We start from the raw sequence: 18,337 nt of genomic DNA, 5'->3' as shown, positions 1-18,337 counted from the left end.
GAAGGGGGAAAAAGCCTTGGTATATGTATGTATGTAAAATAGTTTCCATAATTTTGTGTACAGATGTCAAACTAATAGGACGATAATCACTAGGCAGATTTGTTACTTTTTTATACATGGAAGTTACATTAGCTAATTTTTATTCTTGAGGTTATTTACCAGAAGTTCGGGATTTATTGAATAAGATTGTTAACCTCTTGCATACAATGATGCCTACGTACGTGTCATGAGGCATGCGTGGGTATATGAGGACAACAGTGTCAGTCTCGGATTATATTTATTTTGTAGTTGTAGTTGAGTGACCCCTGAATTCTGTGAACTGGCTTGATTATGTTTTCTGTGTTTATTAATACTCAGAGAAAGAGAATGAGTAATACAGCAGTGACTTTATATTTTTTAACACAAGTATTGTAATGCATCATCTGCCTTCCACACTTCTTTTACTAATCACCTTACTTTTACCCACAGCTTCCTTCTTTCACACACATTCCCAAACTCTGTCACTAACATCCTTAATCACTACTATGATCCTGATACAAGTACAGTGTCATCAGCAAACAACTAACTTATCTCCCATTTTTCTCCACCTTCTTTAACCATCTTCAATCCCCAGCCTATACTTTTGCATTTACCTTTTGTACCACCTCATCCATGTATAAATTGAACAGCCAAGGCAACATGACACATCCCTGGACAAGTCCCACCTTTATCTCAAACCACACTCTCTATTTCTAATTCTAACACTCTTGACTGCTCTTAACAGCTTTCCCCCTATCCCGTATATCTCCAATATATCTCAGTGCCTTCCTGTCTACCCTGTCATAAGCCTTTTCCAAATCCATAAAGGCCCAAAAACATCCTTACCTTTTCCTAAACCTCTCACATATCTGCCTTACCACAAAAATCTGATCCACATAACCCCTACCTGTCCTACACTTACACTGTTCCTCTCCTAATTTTCTCAATCAAAACCCTACCACAAGCCTTCTCAACAACACTCAATTAACTGATCCCTCTGAAACTACTACATTCACACTTGTCCCCTTTTCCTTTGTAAAGCAGAACTTACAGGTGGACTCCTCCAGTACTCTACCCTCTTTCAGACAAACATTAAATAACCTCACCAGCCAGGCCACCATCACCGTACCTCCCTTTTTTAGACACTCCACATGACATCTAACCCAGGTGCCTTACCTACTCCCATCATTTTAATAACTGTTTTCATCTCATCTTTCCTTATTTCTCCTCCATTTTCCTTATTCATCACTGTCATTTTCTTAGTGCTTCCCACAGCAATCACATTTCCCTCCCTATCCTACTTCACATTTAGCAACTCCCTAAACTATTCTGCCCATCTTCCTCTTACTGTCATCTCTTCCATTATCATCTCTCCATCTGCACCTTTTACATTTTTTCTCTACTTGATTTGCCTCCCCTTCCTCTCTTAATTTCCTTCAAAACATCTTTTTACTATATATATATATATATATATATATATATATATATATATATATATATATATATATATATATATATATATATATATATATATATATATGACCTAGCAGCCCAGGTCATACAAGAGAATAGCATACAACAATGACCCTATTTAACCTTTTCAATACAAGTCATATATTCACACACATTTGCTACCTGATGTATGATAATGCATCACAATATAATCATTCTCTATCACCCAGAATGTTTACAATCATAGATAACATGATCAAGCCTGTTCACAGAATACTGGGGCCACTTAGCTACAACTACAAAATAAATATAATCAGGACACCAACACTGGCATCCTCATATACTCACTTGCATCTCATGACACTTAGGTAGGCATCATCATATTCTAGGGGTTAAGAGTTGGGTCTCAAGCCACAGAAACCCGGTAGCCAAAAGTAATGCCACAACTCACCCATGTGCCTGTGGGTGCTGTAAGATAAAGGCCATATACTTCATAAGGACCTGGTAGACTTCACAGGGGACAGCATGGAGACACTCTGACTCCTTCAACATCTTCTGCTGAATTAAGACTTCTGCCTCTTCACTGGCCTTGGCACATCTGTTGAGGTGCACACAAGTGCATTGGGGAAAGTAGATATAAGCAAACATGTATTTGAATGCATTCCCACTTAAGTCATTTGTGGCAAGAGGGTGGAAAAAAAGTGATGTAATTACAAATTAACTTCATGTATAAGCAAATCCACTTCTGTCCAACACATTTTAACCTACATATTAGAGAAAATTATTAACCCATTCAACTCCGATGACAAGATGTCTTGTCATTTGGTCAAATAAAACAAAAAATCATAATAAAACAACAAAATGTTTGATGATCAAACAGCACCAGAAAAATATGACGTCGTCAGTCCTCCTCCTCGAGGAGGACGACTGATGACGTCATATTTTTCTGGTGCTGTTTGATCATCAAACATTTTGTTGTTTTATTATGATTTTTTGTTTTATTTGACCAAATGACAAGACATCTTGTCATCGGAGTTGAATGGGTTAAAATACATCTACTTATGAAACAAAATATATTACTGACGCACCTAGAAACAAATAGTAGCATTCATATGTAACCATGCAAAAATTAACAAGATATACTTATAAACATAGTTCATTAACACTATTATTTATTTTATAAATCTGTTCTATGCCCAACCCAACAGTATGTACATCACATACAGACTGCAGTATGCTGTTTGAATTTCAACTCATTATAGGGGGACAAGTGTGAGTGTAGTAGTTTCAGAGGAATCAGCTTGTTGAGTGTAGTTGGGAAGGCATATGGGAGGGTCTTGATTGAGAGGATTAGGAGAGAAACAGAGGGAGTAATTGGTGAGAAACAGTGTGGGTTTAGGACAGGTAGGGGTTGTGTAGATCAGATCTTTGTAGTAAGACAGATATGTGAGAAAGCTATAGGAAAGGGGAAGGATGTTTTTTGGGCTTTTATGGATATGGAAAAGGCTTATGACAGGGTAGATAGGAAGGCACTGTGGGAGGTACTGCAGATATATGGGATAGGAGGAAAGCTGTTAAGAGTAGTCAAAAGTTTTTATGAGAGTAGTAGAGCTTGTGTTAGGATTAGAAATGGAGAGAGTGAATGGTTTGAGGTAAAGGTGGGACTTCATCAGGGATGTGTTATGTCACCCTGGCTGTTCAATCTTTACATGGATAGGGTGGTGCGAGAGGTGAATGCAAGGGTAGTGGGTCAGGGGTTGGAGATGATTAAAGAAAATGGAGAAAAGTGGGAGGTGAGCCAGTTGTTGTTTGCTGATGACACTGCGCTTGTAGCAAGATCAGAGGAGGGATTGAGGAAGTTAGTGACAGAGTTTGAGAAGGTGTGTGAAAGAAGGAAGCTGAAGATAAATGTGGGTAAAAGTAAGGTGATGAGATGTACAAGGGGAGAGAGTAACAGCAGGCTGGAGGTGAGGATTAACCCCTTCCATACGGTGCCGCACACGTAGGCGTCATGAGGAGCAAGTGGATTCGCGACGCTGCCATATCGGCGTCTTGATTATATTTATTGTAGTCGCCCCTGTGTTTTTACATTCTCCCAAATGCGCCCTGAATCCCATTCTCTGTGGTTTTCAAAATTCGTGGGTGAAAGAGAGAACGATCGATATAAGCGGCGACTATATTTTATGATGCGAATATTATTTCGTTACGTCATACGGCTGGCATTGGCTGCTGCCCGCGAGATTTAAGTCCCGTACTGAAGTGGTTAAGGGTGAAGACTGGAGGAAGATGATAGTTTTAGGTATTTGGGTGCGAATGTGGCAGGAAAGGGAGGAGTGGGGGTGGAGGTAGAATGTAGATTGAGAGAAGCGAGTAAATACCTTGGATTGAAAAGTGTAATGAGAAATAGACATCTGGGAATGGATGCTAAGAGGAGGTTATATGAAGGAGTGATTGTACCAACAGCATTGTATGGGGCAGAAACATGGAACATGAGAGAGGAAGAGAGAAGGAGTTTGAATGTGTTTGAGATGAAATGTCTGAGAAGTATGATAGGGGTTACTAGACTGGATAGAGTAAGAAATGAGGAGGTGAGGAAGAGAACAGGGGTGGAAAGGGAACTGGGAGATAGGGTTGATGAAAGGGTATTGGGATGGTTTGGACACATGGAAAGAATGAGTAAAGAAAGATTAGTAAAAGAAGTATGGAAGGCAGAGGTGGAAGGAGTGAATATGAGGGGGCGTCCTAGGATGAGATGGATGGATGGGGTGAAAGGGGCATTACAAAAGAGAGGAATGTCTATGGAGGACAGAAGATAGGGGTGAATGGAGAGGGGTTGTGTATAGATGATGCTTTGATGCATGAGGGAGGTATGTGTGAGAAGAAAATTGACGCAGCCCGAAGGGATTTCTCCCCATCTTCTCCTTTTCTGCATGAGGACGGAGAGGGGGGGGTCACCGAATATATGAAGCGGCCTTGCTGTGGATGCGCTGTGTCTTGCGACACTGCTTCTGACCCAGGGCAGTGGACAGGATGGAGGGATGACCAGTCATCCAGGAGGTGCCAAGATAAGAGGGAGGGAGGAGGGTCGAGGGGAGTGGAATATATAGGAAATGGAACGGGTGGGAGTGGTTTCTATGCCTTTTTCTTTGTGGCTACCCCCCATGTAGGGGGAAAAAGCCTTTGGTATATGTATGTAATTTTCTTCAAAAAATACACTTGTTATTCCATTTGTTCATATATAGGATGCCACTATACCTAATGTCATCATTCAAATAGAACCCCAAAATCTATTCAAAAGTTGGATAATAACGCCTTTTCAGTGTTTATAAAAGAAAGTGGAATATTAGGTACAAGTTTAGAATTGGAAAGACAATCTAGGTATAAAAATGTCCAAAGAAATTGGGATATTGATGATTTGATGGAGGAACCAATGGATCTGAAAGCTGAATACAGGGCAATGTTCAGAGACGTGAACCAAATAAGAAGAGCTAGATGAGACTAACAGGGAGCTTAATGATCTAAAAAAGGAATTAAACATGGTCAGAAGTGAAAATGAAAGATTGAAAAATGAAGATAAAAACAAAAATGAGGCTTTGAATAAAGAAGTGAAAGAACAAATACAATTGGTATCCAAGAAAATTGGAAACAATTAAAGAGACAGATCTCCAAGAAATAAAAAAATCAATGGAAAGTGGAACAAGAAAATAAAAAATAACTTTTAAAGAAATAGTACAGCAACAAGAGGAAGAAAATCCTAAAGAAACAGTAATTAAAGTAATTAAGGAAAAAGAAAATTGGGTCAGACACAATGGATAAAAAAAAAAAAAAAGTGTGTTGTAGTTTACGGTATTAAAGAAAAACATAATGTAGCTAGATATCAAAGAACAAGAAGAGAAAGAAATTTCAAAAGCAATTCTGAAAGATACAAGAGGAGGGACAGGTAAAGGACAAAGACATAGAATAGGTACATAGGATGGGGCAGTACTCTAGAAATAAAAAAAAATATATAGGCCACTAAAAATCAAACTAAGGTCTCAAATGAAAGCAGTACTATCAAAAACAGCAAAGCTGGCAAATAGTGAAAACTACAAAAATGTGTGGATAGAAGAAAAAAAAAGCAATGATGAAAGAGACACTTAGAAGTGAAGCAAATGAAAAAAAGAATGAGACTGAAAAGAATGAGAGACTGAAAAGAATGAGTTTTTTGGAGAGCAATAGACCTGGGGGCTGAGAAAATAGTATATATATATATATATATATATATATATATATATATATATATATATATATATATATATATATATATATATAAAATAAAATAAAATAAACAAAAAAGGAGAAAGGAAAAATTTTTAAATAACATATACTAACATAGACGACATGTTTTCAGGACTAAACGAATTTAATGACTATCTGGCAGTAGAGAAACCAGACATAATAGGAATTGTGGGAGATGAAATTAAAAGATCCACTACCACCAAATACTGTGGGAGAAGGTCTATAAATTGATTATGATAAAAGTTGAAAACAGGGACATGAAAGTAGAAAATCTGTAGTAATATATGTGCCCCAAAAAACACAGTCTTGGTCAGAGAATGATCATTCCACAATGTTGGAAGACACAAATATTGCATTGATTGAATTACTGAAAGGATGAAACAGTAATTATGGGTGACTATAACTCAAAAGAAATATGTTGGGAAGAAATGACATTGAAAGGTGAAGACCTTTGGAGAAATATACTACTGGATATGACCATTGAATACACAATGACTCAATAGGTAAAGGAAAATACCACATCTAGAAACAATGAACTGTTGAGACTAGATTAAATATTTACATCAGAGCCTGAAATTGTGGATAAAATGGGAAGAGTTCAAACTAAAAGAACAAACTGATTTGAGAAGAAATGAGAAACACAGAAAAGGAAGATTAATGTACAAAACAAGATTTTGAAAAACTCAGAAAATTCTTTCAAAATGTACATTGGGAAAACTTCTTAAATGAAGAAACAAAGATGGAAGAGAAATGGAAAATATTAAAAGAAATTTATAATGAGGGAATAGACAAATATGTACCAAACCAAAAGCAAGAAAGGGTGTACAAATGAATATGTAAAAATATGCAGGGAAGGAGAAACTATGAAAAAAGACATAATAGAAAAATACAAGGACCAACCTAAACTATTCTACAGGTATGTGAATGGTAAATTAAAAGATAAACATGCAATAGTAAAGCTGCAAAGGGAATAATGAATATGTAGATGTAGAAATGGCTGAAATTATGAATAAACATTTTAAATCTGTATTCACCATTGAAAGTACACAAAACTGGGAGGAAGAACAGGAAGACATCCCCAAAGAAAGAAATAACTGTGACACAGAAGGAAATAAAGAACCAAATAAAAAACCTTAATGTCAGAAAATCACATGGTCCAAATGGAATTGCAAATTGGATATTAAAAAAATGTATAGATGAACTAACGGACAAAATATATAATTGATTACTCACTCAAGAAGGAAAGGTACCACAAGATTGGAAAAATGCAAATACTGTACCAATATATAAAGGAGGGGACAAGGAAAATCCAACTAATTATAGACCAGTTTCCCTTACAAGCACAATAGCAAAAATATGTGAAAAAGTTTTCAAAAGTAAATGGATCAAACATCTGGAAGAAAATAATATAGTGAATCCAAAACAATTTGGATTTAAACAAGGAAGATCATGTGCCACTAACTTGATTTGCTTTTACTTGAGGCTAATAGAAATAATGCCAGAAAGGGATGGATGGGCGGATTGTGCTTTCCTAGATCTACAAAAAGCATTTGATAAAGTACCACACGAAAAGCTACTAAAATTGAAACAATAGGTGGTGTACAAGGAAAGTTATTGGAATAGATGGAAGATTTCTTGAATGGGAGAAAAATTATGGTGGTACTTAGAGACAAAAACTCGACCTGGGAAGAAATGATAAGTGGAGTCCCACAAGGTTTTGTATTGGCTCCAATGTTTGCCACATATATAAATGACATGGATGGAGGTGTGGAATGTTATATGAACTTCTTTGCAGATGAGGCAAAACTACTAGAGAAAGTACAGTGAAAGACTCTGAATCACTACAGACAGACCTCGATAAAGTCTGGGAATGGAGTCAAAAGTGGGGAGTGAATTTCAACATCAAGAAATGTAGTATAATAAAGTTTGGAAAAGGTAAAATTAGAATATCTGGCCAATATAAAATTGGTACAATGGAAGTTAAAAAGAATTAGCTTGGAGAGGGAACTAGGAATAATTATCAGCAAAGACATGTCACCAGACAAGCATATCAACAAAATAGTTGGAAAACCTTCAATTTACTAAGATCAATGAAAGTGGCCTTAGACTACTTGGATGAGGAAATGGTAAAGAAAATATTAGTTACACTGATAACACCAAGATTGGAATACGCTGCAACACTATGAACACCCAGTACTAAAAAGAATATAAAAAAATTAGAAAGCATTCAAAGAGCAACAACACTCTCTAAATTGACATACAAACAAAGATTGTCCAAAATGGAACTACCAACCATGGAACACAGAAGAGAAAGAGGAGACCTACTGACCAATTACAGAATTATGAAAGGGATGAAAATCTTTGACAGAGATGATATATTAAAGTGGGATAAGAGAAAAACAAGAGGACATGATAAGAAACTCAAAAAGAATAGTTATAGAAGAGCTCTGAAAAAGAATAGTTTCCCACACAGAAAGGTGGATATCTGGAACAAATTGGATGAGGCAACACTGTGTGCAAAAACTATACAAGAATTTAAGAGCAATCTTGATGCTGAAAGATACAAATACAGGTCACTACGAGCATAGCTCTCTTCCCATATAATACAACTGGGTAAATACACACCAGTATATTTACAACAATAACAATTGTTGCCTAAGTTTCAGTGACTGAAAACCCAGAGCATCATAATGCCTGGCAATGATCCATAGGTCCTTGGACTGTTTTCTGTGTTGTATTAGTTTGAATCTATTGGTATGTCACCAGATGAAAGTAGCAAGGGTGAGGATGGGGATAGAGGGGGGCAATCATAGGGTTCTGGTTGGAAATTACATATCAGAACTTCTTATGCCTCGGCTTCTCTTAGGAGAATTTTACAGAGAGCAAGATACCTAGTCCCATGACTCCGTTCCACTTTGCTATCTTTTATGACTCAGATGCAAAACACTGTGGTAGAACTCTTTCCTCCCCCTTCCATAGGGGACAGACAAAAAGAAAAAGTATTCTCAAAGAAGTGGTAAAGGCCAGTTTTAAAAAGGAACAGAATAACAGAGGGATAGTTGCAGTACAAAAGTAGCATATTTTCTCTTGGAGTAGAGATAGACTAATAACATAGACAGAATTATGCATAGCTCTAGTCCATACAGGCATCCCAAAACAGTCCCTAGAGCACTGGCTACATGTTACTGTGCAATTAATACTGTACAATAACATGCAGTCAATACCCCAATATGGGGTAAAAAATGCCGTTTAATTTCACTGGTGAATCAAGTAGAGAAGAAAAGGTAAAAGGTACAGATGGAGAGATGATAATGGAAGAGAAGGCAGTGAGAGGAAGGTGGGCAGAGTATTTTAGGGAGTTGCTAAATGTGAAGGAGGATAGGGAGGGAAAGGTAGTTGCAGTGGGAAATGCTAAGAAAATGACAGTGATGAGTGAGGAAAATGGAGGAGAAATAAGGAAAGATGAAATGAAAGCAGCTGTTAAGATGATGAGAGCAGGTTAGGCACCTGGGTTGGATGGATGCCATGCAGAATGGCTGAAAAAAGGAGGTACAGTTGTGGTGGACTGGCTGGTGAGGTTATTTAATGTTTGTTTCAGAGAGGGTAGAGTACCGGAGGACTGGAGAAGTGCCTGTATAGTTCCACTTTACAAGGGAAAGGGGGCCAAGTGTGAGTGTAGTAGTTTCAGAGGGATCAGCTTGTTGAGTGTAGTTGAGAAGGTTTATGGGAGGGTCTTGATTGAGAGGATTAGGAGAGGAACAGAGGGAAATTGGTGAGGAACAGTGTGTAGATCAGATTTTTGTGGTAAGACAGATATGTGAGAAAGCTATAGGAAAAGGTAAGGGTGTTTTTTTGGACTTTTATGGATCTGGAAAAGGCTTATGACAAGGTAGACGGGAGGGCACTGTATTGCAGATATACGGGATAGGAGGAAAGCTGTTAAGAGCAGTCAAGAGTTTTTACAAGAGTAGTAGAGCTTGTGTTAGGATTAGAAATGAAAAGAGTGAATGGTTTGAGGTAAAGGTGGGTCTTCGTCAGGGATGTGTTATGTCGCCCTAGCTGTTCAATCTACATGGATGGTGTGGTGTGAGAGGTGAATTAAAGGGTAGTGGGTTGGGGGTTGGAGATGGTTAAGGAAAATGGAGAAAAGTGGGAGATAAGCCAGCTGTTGTTTGCTGATGACACTGCGCTTGTAGCAGGATCAGAGGAGGGGTTGAGGAAGTTAGTGAGAGTTTGGGAAGGTGTGTGAAAGAAGGAAGCTGAAGATAAATGTGGGTAAAAGTAAGGTGATGAGATGTACAAGGGGAGAGAGTGGCAGCAGGTTGGAAGTGAGTATTAAGGGAGAGAGATTGGAGGAAGTGGATAGTTTTAGATACTTGGGTGCAAATGTGGCAGGAAAGGGAGGAGTGGGGGGTGGAGGTGGAATGTAGATTGAGAAACAAGTAAATGCCTTGGGGGATTAAAAAGTGTAATGAGAAATAGGCATTTGGGAATGGATGCTAAGAGGAGATTGTATGAAGGAGTGATTGTACCAACAGCATTGTATGGGGCAGAAACATGGAATATAAGAGAGGAAGAGAGGAGTTTAATGTATTTGAGATGAAATGCCTGAGAAGTATGATAGAAGTTACTAGGCTAGATAGAGTGAGAAATGAGGAGGTGAGGAGGAGAACAGGGGTGGAAAGGGAGTTGGGAGATAGGGTTGATGAAAAAGTATTGGGATGGTCTGGACACATAGAAAGAATGAGTGAAGAAAGATTAGTAAAAGAGGTGTGGAAGGCAGAGGTGGAAGGAGTGAACATAAGGGGGCATCCTAGGATGAGATGGATGGATGGGGTAAAAGGGGCATTGAGAAAGAGAGGAATGTCTGTTGAGGAAGGATGGGAGAGGACGGAAGATAGGGGTGAATAGAGAAAGGTAGTGTATGAATGATGCTGTGGTGTATGAGGGGGAATGGGTAGGGGATGGAGGGGTGAGGGCGTATGTACATACATACATACATATACCAAGGATTTTTCCCCCTTACAAGGGTGGTAGCCAAAAAGGAAAAGGCATAAAATCATTCCCACCCATTCCATCCCTGAATACACTCCACACCCCTCCACCCTCCCTCTCATCTTAGCAGCTCCCAAATGACGGGTCATCCCTGCACCTTGTCCACTGCCCTGGGTCAGAAACAGTGTCGCAAGACACAGCACATCCACAGCGAGGCCACTTCATTAAATTGGTGATCCCCACTCTCCGTCCTCCCATGCATAAAAGGAGAAGACAGGGAAAAATCCCTTCGGGCTACGTCAAATTGTGCTCACACATACTACCTTACCCCCCATCCGCCCACCCATTCCACCTCATGGGCTGGGGGATGGGGGGTAAGGTAGTATGTGTGAGCAAAATTTGATGCAGCCCAAAGGGATTTCTCCCCGTCTTCTCCTTTTCTGAATGAGGGGATGGAGAGGGGGGGTCTTGCGACACTGCTTCTGACCCAGGGCAGTGGACAAGATGCAGGGATGACCTGTCATCCAGGTGCCAAGATAAGAGGGAGGGAAGAGGGTAGAGGGGAGTGAAGTATATAGGGGATGGAATGGGTGGGAGTAGTTCCTATGCCTTTTCCTTTTGACTACCTCCCATGTAAGGGGAAAAAAAGCCTTTGGTATATGTATGTATATGTGTTTTTTTTTTTTTTTTTTTTTTTTTTTTAATTCATGACTGTCTGAAGTGAGCAATGTTACTGAAGATTTCTGGGAGGGTAATAGTTATCTATCCTAAATCCAGCACATGACCCATGGCTACAGTGAATCATGCACACGTCACTTATGCATATATAATCAATATAAGTCTACCTACCCTTGTGAACATGTAGATCCAACAGCTCTGAAGGGTATTACTTTATGGAGATCAAAGTCCACTTTGTTCACTGTACTACTGGTGCTTTGTTCACACATATTATCTAATTTTTCTGTTTGTACTTCAGTCACTTGTGACGCAGCTAAGGTATTCGAAGTTGAGGCACTGGAAGAAAGAAAATGAGCTGGTCCTCGGGCCCCCTCTTCACCAGGTGATACACTTCCCTTTTCCCTACTGTTTAAGGAGCACCTCTGTGGATCACTATGTTGAGCTGAACTATTACCCACTATATCATTTGAAGTCACATCTCCCTCCTTATTGTTCTCATCTGATATTCTAGGCACCTCTTTTCTTTTGCTTTTTATATCTTCCATGGTGGATTCTCCTGAAGTTAAATTTTTGGAATCAACTTGTACTAGATGTTTCCCAACCTCCTTCCTTTTCTGGTGCTCTGCTCCATCCTTGGTCCTTGCATCAGCACTTTCAATTGATGAAAAGAGAGAGGTACTAGCCTTCATTTCATGTGATGACATAAGAACTTCAATATTCTCATCAGTACGAGAAGATACCTTTGTCACACATTCCTTAAGCACACTTCCTTCCTTGCAACCATAACCATCAGCACCTTTGTTTTCCATCTGCAAGATACTTTTTGCTGAAGATCTTCCTTCTGTGTCCTGTTCTTTAGTTTGGTCAGGATTAAATGCTTTCAAAGCATCTCTATTTGCTTCTTCTAACTCTATGCTTTTCTTACTCATACTCCGACCTTCCTGAGAAGAAATCTCATCATTTATATTTGCCTTTTCCACTAACTTTGCTTCTTGCATTTCTTTGCATTTCAACTTTGAAACAATGTCCTTCAACATCACGGCTTTATCTTTCTTGCTCTGAGATAGCACTAAATGTTCTACATCGTTCTCTTGTGTCTCATCATCAATTATCATGTCAGTCTCTTCAGACGAAATTGCCATGGATTTTGTTTTGTGGCTGTAAATACTGCCTTCTTTGTGCAAGTCCACAGCAAGTTTCCCTTCTCCTCCTGTGATGTCAAGGCTTGTATGACGATCATGCAAGTCCTGCTTAGCTCCTTCCATGTGAGACCAACCAGGAGAACGGAGTAACCCTGGATCAGGCACAGGTACGGAGACCCTAGACTTTTCTAAGAGTTTCTTACCATAATGTGAACCACAGTGTGAGCCCGGACCTTTTCCACCTGTGCTGGACACCGATGGAACTTTAGTTGGTGAGTTTTTCTCTTTCTTACTGCTGGGATCTACACTGGGTGAAAATTTGACCTTTTTCCCTTTACTAGTGTGATCAATAAAGTCAGGATCAATTGGTAAAATCTCTAAAGACACTGTGCATGTCTTTAAGGGTGAAGCTATTACCTGTTCACCTGTCTCTGCTCCTGCTTTTGGTTTTCTTTTTCCAGCTAAGTCTTCCCTGTCTTGTCCAGGCTCAACAGCTTCCAGTCCTTTTGATTTAGCAGTTTTCACCTTTTTCTTGCCCTCATCACTACTTTCACTTCCTGTACTACTTCGCTTCTTTCCACTGTCAACACTTTTCTCGCTATCTGTGCTTCCTCTCTTCTTAGATGATTTTCCCTTCACCTCTTCCTGGGCATCACCTGGCTCTACATCCAAGACATCAGCTGGTGTTTTAAATAGTAGAAAGTCATCTGCTTCATCCAAGTCCATGGTAGTTTCCCGATAATTCTTCTTCTCTACATTTCTGCCAGAGTGCCTTCTGGTCCTAGCACTGTCTACCAAACTATCAAACTTATCTTTGGTGTTGACTGGACAGCTATCAGGAATGGCATCTTGATCTAACTCATCAAGTATATTAATGACAGTTGCTTTCCTAGATGACTTTACTAATTGTGGATATCCTGTATCCATTGTGCCACTACATTGAATTTCACTAATATCTAGTTTGGTCATCAATTTCTTTCCTGGAGCAACTGGAGTGCTTTCTTTAGCTCCTTGTGAAAATGTGATTGTCTGTGAAAAGTCACTATCAGCCATAACATTATCAGTCTTCTCAACCACAATACCTCTTCCTCTTCCACGTCCTCTACCCCTCCCTTTTCCAAGACGAAGAACACCGCGTCCTCGTGACTTGGATCCTCTTGCACTCAGACTTCCAGTCACCTTAGAGGAATTTTGACTATGGAGGAGCATGAAAGAATTCTGAGAAGGCTTGGAAATCTGGAATTTTGGAATTTTGCTACAATGACTTTCACTTTCACAGCTGGTGCTTCCAGAGTCTACATGGCTACCTTCCCTTGTTTCACCACCAGTTACATCTTCCTTACCAATATGCTTCTTGGAGTGTAACTGAGGAATATTTCCGGGCTTGCTAAATTTTTTGTTCCCTGTATCTTGCCTAAAATCTTTAGTTTTACTATTTTCTACTTCCTGTCCCTCTGTTGACTTTGGAGGTGCTTCAAGTGTAGGACCTGTTGATGAATGGCTAGTTTCTGTTTGGCTCTCACCAATCTGGAAGCCTACTGCCTTGCTATGGTCAAGCCATCTTGCTACCTTATCCTCTGGCTGCTCTCTTAACAGCTCCTCACTAAGAGTATCTTTCACACAGGGTACTTTGGATTGAACAACCTCTCCAGGAAAGACCATCTGTTCTTCATTCCTCTGACTGACTGATACAAGTTCAGATTTTGAAATTAATTCTCTCCTCCCTCTATATGTAGCAGGAGCTTTACTTTGTGTTTTCTCCCCACCCGGCATTGACATTGCTCGAGCTTTGCTTGCAGGACCTTTGGTTACACCATCTACCTGCCTTTGTTCCATTCCTGCTCTCCCTCCTCGTGGCTTGCGACCAGCTGCGGAAGCACGTCTACCAACACCACCTTTGCTATCAGTCTCCTTTGAACCAACTGCCTGAAATGGAGCAACATGTTTTGGTTTGGTTGGTGATGAGTAAGGATGGTCCTGAGAAATGAAATCCAAGATAGTTTTTCCAGTCCCTGCTGGTATACTGCCTGAAACACCACTCATGCCTGAAATACAATAGGGAAAGAAAAGAAACCATTACAAATTAAGCACATCATAAATCCATGAAAAAGTTATGGATTTTTTCCAAAGTCAAACAACAAATCTATCACAACCTAACCTTAGGAATAAATATACTTTTTAATCAATGCATGATGGTAACAAACACTTGTACCATACCACAGAAGAACAGGATTGTGAGATATGCATTAATGAAAACAAGGTCATCACCTAGCTGATTGTGGTAAATATATTAACGAAAACAAAATCATCACCTAGATACCTTTATTGCCCATATCTTTCATCCCAGCCTGAAAAACTAATATGTAAACTCTATATTACAGGCCATTCTATGTGCATCATTATTCAGCTTCAGCAATGTGGCTGAAATAGAATAACCCAACCAAATATATAGTAACAGAAGTGTAGAAGGCAGAGGTGGATGGAGTGAACATGTGGAGGCAACCAAGGATGAAATGGATGGATGGGGTAAAAGGGGCATTGTAAAAGAGGGGGATGTCTGTTGAGGAAGGAAGGGAGAAGACAGAAGATAGGGGTGAGTGGAGAATGGTTGTGTATGGATGATGCTGTGATGCATGGAGTGGGTGGGGGATGGGGGGGGGGGGTTAGGAGTATGTGTGAATGATTTTTGACGCACCCCAAATGGATTTCTCCCTGTCTTCTCTTTTTCTGCATGAGGGAATGGAGAGGGGGGTTGCCAATCACATGAAGTGACCTTGCTGTGGATGTGTTGTGTTTTGCTGCATTGCTTCTGACCCAGGGCAGTGGGCAAGATGCAGGGATGATCTGTCATCCAGGAGGAGCCAAGGAAAGGGGAGGGAAGGGTGGTGATTAGGAGTGGAGTGTGTGGGGATGAAATGGATGGGAGTGGATTTATGCCTTTTGACTTTGGCTACCTCCCATGTTTGGGGGGACAAGCCCTTGGTGTATGTATGTATGCATATATTACACTGATCAGCAAAAATCTGCATGGCAAAATGGCTCATATTCATGACTCTGCCACTTACTGGGCTGCAAGGCAGATCCTGGTAAACAGTGCAAGTTGTGAAAACCACCATATGATGTCACACATTCCCAGTACAACTATTGGCTTTTTTTCCCCCTTACCAAGGAGGTTCTTTCTTTTTTAGGAATGTCCCCTTTTGGGGCTACAGGTAGTAGGACTCCTAATCCCATCCCCTGTCCCTTTTTTGTTGCCTTTTACCACTCAAGTGGAAATACTTGGTGGCAATATTCTTTTGCCCCCACCACAGGGTAGGTAAGCAAAAAAAGGAAATATTCAGAGAAATGGTATAGGACAGTAACAAGGGGTTGGGGGACAGCATAACAGAGGGACAGTCATAGTATAAAAGTGTCATCATTTCTCTATGTACAGAGTTTTCCTCTATCATAGACAAAATGATGTGTGGCACTGGTCCATAGGGGCACCCCATATAGACCCTAAAGTATCAACTGCATGCTACTTTGCCACAATAACATGCAGCCAATACCCCAGACAGGAAATGAAATGGGTGGGAGTGATTTCTATGCCTTTTTCTTTTTGGCTACCCCCCGTGTAAGGGGGAAAAAGCCTTTGATATATGTATGTATGTACCAGGGAGGTAGCCAAAATCAAAAGGCATAATTCCACTCCCATTCACCACCCCTCCCTCCCACTCATCTTGGCTCCTCCTGGATGATGGGTCATCCCTACATCTCGTCCATCATATTTCTATATACCAGTAGCTTTTTCCCCCTTATACGGAAGATAGCTAAGTCAGAGGTACAGACCCATTCCCATCCACTTCACTCCTCTCCCCCACCCTTTCCAACCTTCCCATCTCACCTCCTCATGGATGACAGGTCATCCCTGCATCCACCAGAGAGGATAAGTTTAAATGTGTCCGAGATGAAATGTCTTAGAAGTATGGTTGGATAGAGTGAGAAACGAGGAGGCGAGGAGGAAAGCGGAGGTGGAAAAGATGGCAGATAGGGCTGAGGAAAGATTACTGGGATGGTTTGGACACATGGAAAGAATGAGCGATGAAAGATTAGTAAAAGAAGTGTGGAAGGCAAAGTTGGAGGGATTGAAATGGAGGGGACAACCGAGGATGAGATGGATGGATGGGGTGAAGGGAGAGTTGAGAAAGAGGGGAATGTCTGTTGAGCAAGGAAGGGAGAAGGCAGGAGATAGGGATGAATGGAAAATGAATGTGTGTAGATGATAGCGTCATGCAAGGCAGGGAGGGATGAGGGATGGGGGGGTAGAAGGTGTTTGTGTGAATGGTATTTTGACGCAGCCCACATGGAATCCACCCTACCAAATGCCTTTTCCAAATTCACAAAAGCCCTCACTCATGGAATGAGAGAAGAGAGAATATATATATATATACACACACACACATACATATACCAAGGGCTTTTTCCGCCTTACAAGGGAGGTAGCCAAAGTCATAAATTCACTCCCACCCATATCATCCCCACATACTCCATTCCCATTCACTATTCCTCCCTCCCTCTTTTCTTGTCTCCTCCTGGATGACTGGTCATCCCTGCATCTTGCCCACTGCCCTTGACCTGAAGCAATGCAGCAAGACACAGCACATCCACAGCTAGGCTGCTTCATATGATCAGTGACCCTCCCTCTTCATCCCCTCATGCAGAAAAAGAAAAGACAAGAACTCTCTTTGGACTGCATCAAAATATAATTCACAAATACTCCCTCACCCACCCCCCATGTTTCTGCCCCATACAGTGCTCTTGGCACAATCACCCCTTTATATTATCTCCTCTATGCATCCATTCCCAAATGTCTATTTCTCATTACACTTTTTTATCCCCCAAGGCTTTTACTTGCTTCTTTCAATCTATATTCTACCTCCACCTCCACTCCTCCCTTTCCCACCACATTTGCCCCAAGTATCTAAAGCTATCCACTTCCTCCAGTCTTTTATCCTTAACCACTTCAGTATGACTCAAATTCTCGTGTGCAGCATCAGCTGCCACGTGTAATTTGCATCACACTACTTGCATTATAAAATCTAAATTCACTGCTGTATTACTCATTCTCTTTTACTCCGAGTAATAATAAACACAGAAAATGTGATCTAGCCAGTTCACAGAATCCGGGGCTAACTCATGTACAACTACAAAAAATATATATATATATATATATATATATATATATAATCAAGACGGTGATGCCGGCATCCTCATGTATCCACTCACACCTCATGATGCCTATGTAGGCATCATCATACCAAAGTGGCTAATACCCACTTCCAATTTGCTGCCATCCTCTCCCCTTGTACATCTCATCACCTTACTTTTACTCACATTTGTCTTTAACTTCCTCTCACACACCTTCCCAAACTACATAACAAACTTCTTTAATCCCTCCTCTGATCCTGTCACAAGTGCATTATCTTCAGCAAACAACAAATGACTTCTCTCCCATTTTTCTCTACCTTCTTTAACCATCTCCAATCCCCAGCCCATTACCCTTGCATTTACCTCTCGCACCACCCCATCCATTTAACCCCTTCCATACGGTGACGCCTATGTAGGCGTCATCAGGAGCAAGTGGGTACGCGAGGATGCCGATGTCGGCGTCTTTACTATATTTATTGTAGTCGTACCTGCGTGACCCCATACTCTGTAAACTGGCTTCATCATATTTTCTATGGTTATCAAAATTCACGGGTGAAAGAGAACAAGCGATAGAGCAGTGACTTTAT

The 18,337-nt window shown here is 40.4% G+C and overlaps 1 protein-coding gene across 1 annotated transcript in view; it reads right to left on the bottom strand.

The window, feature by feature from the left end:
- LOC143035932 (uncharacterized) overlaps positions 1-18,337 on the bottom strand; it is a 52,801-nt gene that overhangs the window by 22,514 nt on the left and 11,950 nt on the right. The window contains exons 5-6 of the mRNA XM_076203151.1: positions 11,593-14,608; positions 1,922-2,068 (exon numbers count right to left, since the gene is read on the bottom strand). Coding sequence (XP_076059266.1) covers positions 1,922-2,068; positions 11,593-14,608 — 3,163 coding nt within the window. The remainder of the gene's footprint in view (positions 1-1,921; positions 2,069-11,592; positions 14,609-18,337) is intronic.

The sequence above is a fragment of the Oratosquilla oratoria genome, chromosome 19, assembly GCF_046742065.1.
Source record: "Oratosquilla oratoria isolate Oo_2021 chromosome 19, ASM4674206v1, whole genome shotgun sequence".
Lineage (NCBI taxonomy): Eukaryota > Metazoa > Arthropoda > Malacostraca > Stomatopoda > Squillidae > Oratosquilla > Oratosquilla oratoria.
The sequence above is the reverse complement of the archived record's forward strand: the minus strand, read 5'-3'. Positions and strand labels throughout refer to the sequence as shown.